General features: G+C 33.9%; 1 protein-coding gene and 1 non-coding gene across 3 annotated transcripts in view; one reads left to right on the forward strand and one right to left on the reverse strand.

Annotated features, from left to right (window-relative positions):
- LOC119473572 lies at positions 1-95 on the reverse strand. Its single transcript, XR_005202781.1, has one exon. It is a non-coding gene; the product is annotated as a small nucleolar RNA SNORD22 (small nucleolar RNA).
- POU1F1 (POU class 1 homeobox 1) overlaps positions 1-5,933 on the forward strand; it is a 17,788-nt gene extending 11,855 nt beyond the window's left edge. Inside the window, exons 3-6 of one of the 2 annotated variants that reach the window (XM_017544230.2) lie at positions 678-902; positions 2,936-3,100; positions 3,828-3,888; positions 5,092-5,444. In XM_017544230.2, coding sequence (XP_017399719.1) covers positions 678-902; positions 2,936-3,100; positions 3,828-3,888; positions 5,092-5,302 — 662 coding nt within the window. In that variant the 3' untranslated portion in view covers positions 5,303-5,444. Of the gene's footprint in view, positions 1-677; positions 903-2,935; positions 3,101-3,827; positions 3,889-5,091 lie in introns of both variants that reach the window. The other variant, XM_017544229.2, reaches the window with a different exon arrangement.
- The last annotated feature ends 3,776 nt before the right edge of the window (positions 5,934-9,709 follow it).

The following is a 9,709-nucleotide window of genomic DNA, read 5'->3' on the forward strand; positions in this document are numbered from 1 at the left end:
TTCCTCTTCTCCCCCAGCCAGTCCCAGTGGGTTCACCTTTACAGGCTCTGGGACTAGGACAGAGGGTAAGACGTGTGAAAGTTTCTTCATTGGGACATCTCCAGATTACTTATAATATCTAAATCAATGTAAATGCTATGTAAATCATTATTTTATTGTATGGAGTTATTTGTATCATTTTTATTTTTCTGTTGTTATTTTTCAAGAAAACTTCTCAGCAGAGCACTTAGTCAAAGCATGTAGTGCCATGATTACAGCAAACCCCATAGGTTATTGTTCAATGAATTGAGAAAACAGAGTTCAATACATAGATTCTAGTTAGAGTTTAACCTCAGATTCCCAGGAATAGGTGCCATTTAAGAGAAAAAAATGATAGAAAATGTACACTCTGAAAGAAGTTGTTCCTTTTTATTTTAGTTATTGGCAGTCCGCTGCTTCTTTCCTTTAACCCTATCTTTGTTTTTTGCTGCTCTGGAGAAGGTAGAAGATAAATAATTTCAATTCTACTAAGCTAATTTGACTCCTACTTCAGAAGACTGAATGTAAGGTAACCTTTTAAGTATTGAGGCTGGCTAGAGCAGAATAAAGGGCCACATCAGGCAAAAACCTTCCTTATACAGAAACAAGGAAGAATTACAAATGGTCTTTTTCATTTTTTTTTCTTTGTTTACTCACAGGTAGTTTAACCCCTTGTCTCTATAAATTTCCCGACCACACCTTGAGTCATGGATTTCCTCCTATACACCAGCCTCTCCTGGCAGAGGACCCCGCAGCTGCTGATTTCAAGCAGGAACTCAGGCGGAAAAGTAAATTGGTGGAAGAGCCAATAGACATGGACTCTCCAGAGATCAGAGAACTTGAAAAGTTTGCCAATGAATTTAAAGTGAGAAGAATTAAGTTAGGTATGTGCTTGTTAAGGGCAACAGGAAAAATAACTCGGTTTGCAAATCTGTTTTACTGTTAAATCTCTTATATGTTGCTCAAAAGTCTAAGATGATTCTCATTCTTCATCTCTACTGTAGGTAGTTGTTATGGATATCCTCCAAAAACCTTTGTTTTCTTATAATTTCTTAAGAGCCTAAATACATAATTTTTAAATTCGTAATATTCTTTCAAAACTTTCCCACCTCAAGATTAGTTTTGAAGTGTCCATTTTTATCTGTATTTTATTTGAACTTTTGAGTAGACCATACATTCATATGATTCGAAAGTAAAAAGAATATAAGCAACATGGATCCCTTCTGCTTTTTTCTGTTTGTCACTGTTGTGAGTTTCTTCTATGTCTTTCCAATGATATCTCATGCCTATGCAAGCAAATATATATATTGTGTCAAACATAAGTATTATTTGAAGTTTTCAGTAGTAATTTTTCTAGAACTCCTTTTCCTTTGTAGAGATGTCAAGTTCCACTTTATGAATATACTGCAATTTATTTGACCAGTCCTCTACTGATGAAATGCAGGTGGTTTCCAATCTTTGGCTATTAAAAACAATGCCACGATGATTAACCCTATAAAGGTATTTTGCACCCATATAAATATTTGTGTAGGAAAAAGTTAGAAGCATAATTGCTTGATCAAAAGTATGTGTACTGGTAATTTTGATAGTGGTTGTCAAACTGGTCTGCAGAGACGTTGTACCAAATTTTACTACTGCCATGAGAATATTTTTCATCATCCCCTAACTATATAAACTGCAAAAAGCATGAGTTTTAAAAATCTTTGTGTTTTATCCTTAATGATATATCTCCAGCACCTAGAAGAGTATAACTAGAACATAAAATAAATAAATGGTGGTTGAAGGAAAAGATATGCTGTTATTCTTTTAGATCTTTGCAAATCAGACAGGTCAAAGTGACATCTCATGGTTATTTCATTTAAAGTTTCTTTTATTATGAGTGTAAACTGTATTACTTAATGTGTTTGACAATCATTTATATTTCCTTTTCTGTGAACTATCTGTTCAAAGCCTTTGCTCATTTTTCTATTGAGTGTTTTTAACATAAAACAACTATAACAATTAACTTTGGTAAAATTGCATAAAGTTGTGTATATTTTTAACGGATTGAAATGATAGTTCAAACCTCTGCACTTGCAAAATGAAACATTGGTAATTTAATAATAATATTTATTGATGGGCATCATATGTAACCATTTTATACATATTGGTATATAGCCTTAGGTCTTGAAATAATATGTAGCTATTACATGTAATAAACATAGTAACAGGAATATTTGTGAAATTCATTTTCAGTTTTCTATTTATATTGCTGCGAATGTTCAAACTATATGTTGATTATTTCAACTGTACTCTAAAAATGTTTGGGACAAACAATAGGATCTTTTGTCTGAAGATAGAGGCATTACCAAAAACTATAAACAGGGTCAGAGGTATACACGAAATGTGTAATCATGACCTCTTAGTAAATATGTTTTTAGGGGAAGTAGCATAAAACTTAGTTGTATTTAGTACCCTTCAATGATACCATTGAATCTTTTAGAGTTAAAATAAAAAATTTTGTGATATATAACCAAATATTTGATGCATTATAGTTAATATATTAAAGATGTTTGAGCATATATCATTTGATACTTAACAATAATGATAAAAAGAGCCATAATTTTCAAGTGTCTTATTAAGTGTTCAGGAGATACCTAAACACTGGCTAAATATGATGTATGGCAGAGGTTTCTGTCTGAATTATTTTGATGACTAGATAAAATGAATTTATTAACTAGAAGAAATATGTTCCAAAGCATTGGACAGGCACTTCAAAGTACAATGAACCTCACTAAATAATTCTACTTTGCCAAGAATATACAGTTAAAAAGCAGTATGTAATAGTTGACAGAGATACAAAGATCTGTGTGACAGCGAACCAAAATTAACGTTTCTTGGAAAGTTGGAGCTGATGGTCTTTATCGTCCCTTCACAGGATACACCCAAACAAACGTTGGGGAGGCCCTGGCAGCTGTGCACGGCTCCGAATTCAGTCAAACAACTATCTGCCGATTTGAAAATCTGCAGCTCAGCTTTAAAAATGCATGCAAACTGAAAGCAATATTATCCAAATGGCTGGAGGAAGCTGAGCAAGTGGGAGGTACTAAACCGTCTCTCTGAAGGCTGTGCTATGTTTTAACCTAGCAATAATGGCTTTGATCAGTAGGATTAATGCTGAAGCAGGAGGTTTGAGGGATTTTTTTCTCCTTTTCTCTTTGAGATTAAAAATAAACATCTTGCTACATCACACTAAAAACAGCCACCAAAAAGGAAGGCAATGTAAGTACAGAAATAAATTGATTGAGGAAAGAATAACCTGTATAGGGAAAACTTACAAGGTAAGGTGGCAGCAACATGAAGTGGTAAAATACGTTTTTACACATCCATATTTTTGTCTCTCTTTTATACTAAAGAAGCTGTATATGAATCACAAATATTAGTGTACACAAAGCATTTGCACACACCAGTCTTCCAAGTAAATAATATAAGCAATTGCTAGATATGCAACTTAATGAGAAAATTACCTACTCATACAAATGTCAGGGTTGGATAAAGAAGAGGTTTGAGAGTATTTACAGCAAGGATTCCGGCAAAAGTAAAGTGAGGATATTGTTTATAGAAGGTGTCTTTGCAAGATTAATGTTTATTTCTGTGTTAACATTTTTCTCGAAGCTCTGTAATAGAAAATGACTTAAACTGCAAAAATTAAGACAAAAATGTCTGGCATTTTTGTACTGTTTTATCAAGAAAATTTGAAATCCAAATCTGAGAGTGTTTTTGTAGAAAGTCTACTTGGAGTTTGTAATTATCTCTTTTCCACATTATAGCTTTGTACAATGAAAAAGTGGGAGCAAATGAAAGGAAAAGGAAACGAAGAACAACTATAAGGTATTCTTTATATAAAGAGTTTCTAGAGGACAAAATTGGTATTTTATAAATGCAATGAGCATTTGATTGTAATGTAGGTGTAACATAACATATTAATGTAAGGTGATTTGGGAGGCCGAGGCAGCTGGATCACCTGAGGTCAGGAGTTCGAGACCAGTCTGGCCAACATGGTAAAACTCTGTCTCTACTAAAAATACAAAAATTAGCCGGGCATGGTGGCAGATGACTCTAATCCCAGATACTCAGGCTGAGGCAGAAGAATTGCTTGAACCCAGGAGGTGAAGTTTACAGTGAGCTGAGAGCACGCCATTGCACTCCAGCCTGGGCAACAAGAGCAAGAATCCATCTAAAAACAAATAAAATTAAGTAAAATAAAAAGATAAAAAATACAAATAAATATAAGGTGAATACCGTCAAATGAAGAACCAGGATAGGTTTTGAAAATCATAATTTAATACTTTAATTGTGAAAAATAGAGAGCTAATAATTTTTAACATTTGATGGAAAATTGTGTCTTGATTGATTCAAGAACACTTTTGCTCCAGAAATTTTGAATAAAAACAGAAAGCAGACAATCATTTCTAAGAGAGTGGCCATATCTGCCGTCCTTGTAGATATAACTTATGGCTGTGGCAATGTAGTATCTATGATATCTATCTGTATTATTTTAAAATACGACACTAGTAAGTGTTTCAGCCTCTTAAAGTTCAACATGACTCTTGCATTTCAACCCAAAAAGATTGCTTGTTGATCTTTTTGTAGTTTCTGTGAGACATGCTTAGGAAATGCTAAAAGACAGGTTTTGTTTTGTTTGGTTGGTTGTTCACTGGAGATTTTCTGTATTGCGCAGAGCCCTAAATGATTTTGGGAGAGATTTAGAAATGACTGGGAAAATGTTCACTTTCTTTTCAAGAATTCAGTGCCCTCTAGTGGCACAAAGTGGAATAAACATAGAAAGCCTAGGTCCCCCTACTTCTTTCTTTCTGTGACTCTTGTGTAATTGTACCTTGCGTAAGACAACACATCTACATATTTAGCAAATTGTACATTTGTCCTTGTTAAAGTGTTTTGCAAGTGTGTTCAGAGTTTTAAAATTTCCTTTTCATCTTAATATTTAGGAAATTAAACCTAACTTAATTTTAATCTGCCAAAAACTTCACTAAAAACAACATAATTTCACCTCCTATCTCTACCCCACCCCAGTATTGCTGCTAAAGATGCTCTGGAGAGACACTTTGGAGAACAAAATAAACCTTCTTCTCAAGAGATCACACAGATGGCTGAAGAACTGAATCTGGAGAAAGAAGTAGTAAGAGTTTGGTTTTGCAACCGGAGGCAGAGAGAAAAACGGGTGAAAACAAGTCTGAATCAGAGCTTATTTTCTATTTCTAAGGAGCATCTTGAGTGCAGATAAGATTTTCTATTGTGTAATAGTCTTTTCTGTTCCTGTTTTATTCCTTTCTCATTCTCAACAAAAACAGAAATTAATTACTTGGTTGACTTAAAATCATTTTATACCAATAGCTTTTACAGAAGCTTTACTTTTCCACTTTTTTAAGCTATTTAAATTATTTTGATGGTATTTACTTAAATAATTATTCTCAGAAGCTACATTATACATTTTAAGCAAAATATATTAACAGTAATAAAACGATCTCTCTCTCTCTCTCTCACACACACACACACACGGATATATCAGTGTATGTATGGGCTTATAGGTTCCTTTTCCAAACTTATTAGCTTTTTAATATTTAAGTCAGTAATGACACGTATTTAAAGCACATTGCAAGAAATATCCAATGTTCTGCTTACTGCCAACTCTACTAGTTTGTCTGAACCAAAAGTTTTGAACTTAGAGCTGGAGGTGTCTTATACTTTTATTACTACATTTAATAAACCTCAATCAGAATTGACACCTTTGAAGCTAAAATTTAGGGCATATAGCTGATAGAACTGTTTCAAAAGAGATTTGTAGAAAACTTGATTTATGATCTTTTTATTCTTCCTAAATATCAGCTTTTTGATGTGTAGCTGTGGAAAATAATGTTTTATGGATTCTTAAGCCCCAAACCATTAGTCTGTAAGCTGCCACAGGATGGGAAGATATCTGGCTTGTTTGCTGTCATTTCTCCAGGGCTTGGGAAATTCTTGCTCATATTAGGCATACAATCTTTGCTAAATGAAGGAGTGTACTGTTAACAATGCTACAAATGTGAATGGTGTCGCCTAATTTTAAATCACAATGTTTTTGCAATCTCACATTCTAGAAAATCATCCAGGTTTCTGTGATAAGCCATGATCAATTTTGGTATAATGGATTAGAATCCGACTCACTATTTGTAAAAAGTTTGACATATTGAGATTTTAATTCTGAGAACTGTATTGGAAAGGACATATTTATTTACAATATAAGCATGCATTTCCTTGACACATGCTAGTAGAAGCAAACTGTAATGGGATATCAACTTAATAGTGACTTTTTGCATTTTGAATGTAAATCTGCTGGCAATGTTTCTCTAACTTATTTTATATAACAAAAGTGGTAACAATTAGAACAATTTTTATTGTTGATTTAGAATGCTTACTAAATAAATTATACGATCCAGTCTCTTTTTATGATATTATTAAAGACCTAGCATGTTTACAGGTCATAATCTACATAGATCATATATGTATGTGTATACATAATCACCATTAACTGGATGGGTAAAAATTTGATATACTACTAACAAAGATAGACATTTAACTAACAAAACAGGTTTCGGTGGCCTAATCATCCATGTCTAAGCACACATTTAGCATCAAAAACTATAAATACAACATTCGTATTTAAGAGTTAATTCCAATTATTCAGCCACACAGGCATTCAAGAATGTTCCTTCTCTGTATAACTCAATATTTCTTCGCCTACTTAAAACACATTAATTGGGGAAGGGATTCTTTAGTTTGCTAAAAGCCAGATCATGTATACATAAATGTATATGTATATATGCACTTTGAAACTTGCAAATAGAAATAAAATGTAATATAAATCTACATTAGTGATTGTTTCACATTTTAAATATAAATCATCTGGTAATGTTTACTTTTACTTTATGTAGCAAAAATAAGCATGTCTATATGCTTAGATCGCATGTCTAGATCATAATTAGTATTATGAAACATCTATCCATAAGGTCATTCTTTTCAAGTTTAGACACAACCAGTATTGGGTACCAATAGTTTTTTCCTAAAAGAAATTATTTTGAGTTAATACTTACGATTGAAATAGCGAATTATTCTTACTATTGAGACAGAATCTCACTCTGTCACCCAGGCTGGAGTAAAGTGGCATGACTATGGCTCACTGCAGCCTCAGCCTCTTGAGTAGCTGGGACTACAGGTGCCACACCGTCATGCCTGGTTATATTCAAAATTTTTTGTAGAGACAGGGTCTCTTTATGTTGCCCAGCCCAATCTTGAACTCCTAGACTTATGTGATCCTCCTTCCTCAGCATCCCAGTGTTGGAATTACAGGCATGAACCACTGCGCCCAGTGAAATAGCAATTCTTTGGTCACTCATATGATTTGGTTGTGTCCCCACCCAAACCTCATCTTGAATTGTAGTTCCCATAATCCCCACATGTGGTGGGAGAGACCAGGCAGAGATAATTGAATCTTAGGGGTGGTTTCCCTTATAGTGACTTGGTTCTCAAGTCACTATTGTGAGAACTGATAGTGAGATCTTACAGCCTAACAAGGGTTTTCCCGTTTGCTGGACTCTCATTTTCTCTCCTGCCACCCTGAGAAAAGGCACCTTCCACCATGATTGTAAGGTTCCTGAGGCCTCCTCCCCAGCTATGTGGAGCAGTGAGTCAATAAAACCTCTTCTTTATAAATTACCTAGTCTGAGATATTTCCTTATAACACTGTGAGAATGGACTAATACACTCACTTAGCTATTCATAAGTTAGTTGTAAACAGCAAATACTGGTATTTACTATTAACTCATTTTTATTAATTATGAGACTATTTTCTGACTACATTAAAATAATACTTTAATAGATTTTGATTAATCTTTAATACAACAGAAAATGGTTAATGCCATTTAGAATCCTAAACCTCAATTAAGCAAATGACATAATTTACTATGTAGACTGATACGTTCATACTTTGGGGAATAAATGGCAAAGTCTGACTGTAGCCATACAGTTTTTCCTTCTTATGCATTTGTGAGCTCTTTAAGTCTTCAGGAATTCAGTAAAGTTGTCCATTAAAATGGAAGAAAGATGTTTGTCACTTCTACTAGTTCAGTACATTCAACCTTACCTAGTAAAGTTGGCTGATAAACTCATTCATACAGTTTACTTTTCCATCTCTAATGGTGGTAAGGATCTGTCTAGTCAAATAAATATTTTCAGTGTTTGGGGATGGTTGGGGTGTGTGTGTATTTCAAGTTGTTGGGGGAATGTGGTTTTCCAACAGTAGGGCACCTGAAATCCAGCTTCATAATCTTCAGGCTTCCTTTAAGGCAACATCAATCCAGTTGACTCCTAAAAGAAGTAAGTTTAGAATGGTTTTGAATCCTCAGCTTCTACAGAGAGGAAATTGGAAAGGTGGTCCGTGTTTCTGAACCTGCCAAAACCTTTTTATGCACAGTAATGGCATCAAAGGGACAAGTCATCATAAGTTTCAAGCCAGGAAACCCTGGTTTAACAGGTTAAAACTCCTGTTTTAACATAGGAGTGTTTAAAATAAGAGTATATATTTAAATTAGGCCCACAGAGATCAGGTGAGAAGCATGGCAACCAGGATGGTAGGAAATGCACATTTTGGCCAGAAAGAGTTCCAAGTTCTCTCTAAAGGTATTCAAACGCAAATAGTAAAATATACATCACCGTATATTTTATATATATACAGCTCCTAGGCTGACAAATTCCTCTCTGGTCCACAGGGTCACAGTCTGGAGCCCTTTTCCATTAGCTCTTGCAATAATCAGATACTCCCCTCAGAGCACCTAGTACAGTGTGTGTAACACAATCATCTGACAGGTGGTCATTTTATGTTTTCTAAGAACAGGTGTTATCATTAGTATTGACATTTTTGTATCACATTCTACTTCTCCAGTACTCTGAAATTTCCACCATAAATAACTTCGTTTGGTAACACTGTGTAGCTTTGGGCTATACCCTTTTCGGTAATAGAGATATTCTTCTATTCTTTCTATGGCTACCTCGTTTGATTACAAATGTTAAATTCTTTTTTATGCCTAAGGACGTTAGAAAAAGCAGGTTAAAAAAACAGAGTATTTTCATTAAGGCCAATCTATAAGAATCCTTATTTCCTATTCTTTAAAGACTCAAAAGGAACTGTTTTCTTTTTAGCAAAGGATAGGGTAACATTACAAATTTACAGTGGCAGTGACTGGGAAAACTGCCACCAGAACACTTCATAAATGTAGCCAATCAGAATGATCACTCTGTCTTTTATATTCCAATTCTTCTGTGGTATCCATGTTTGACTGAAATGAAATAAATCACTAGGACTTATAAGTTTAAAAATAAAACTTAAAAATGCTTAATCCCTGAAAATACTGGGAAAAAATTATTAATGTGAAACCATCAATTCTTAGGCTTATCACATTCACAAACATTAGTCTTGTACCAATTATTTCCTAAAAAGATAGCTTTTGTTTTTTGGTTTTTGTTTTAAATGTAAGCAGCAGAGTTTATCTAATTATTCTTTCAGGAAAATAATAAAATAATAAAGATCATTCTTTTGAAAAATTACCAAATATGCATCAAATTTTTAATTTTAGCAGCAGCCGAAAAGGGTAAAAAG

Source organism: Cebus imitator, unplaced genomic scaffold, assembly GCF_001604975.1.
Source record: "Cebus imitator isolate Cc_AM_T3 unplaced genomic scaffold, Cebus_imitator-1.0 Scaffold168, whole genome shotgun sequence".
Taxonomy (NCBI): Eukaryota; Metazoa; Chordata; class Mammalia; order Primates; family Cebidae; genus Cebus; species Cebus imitator.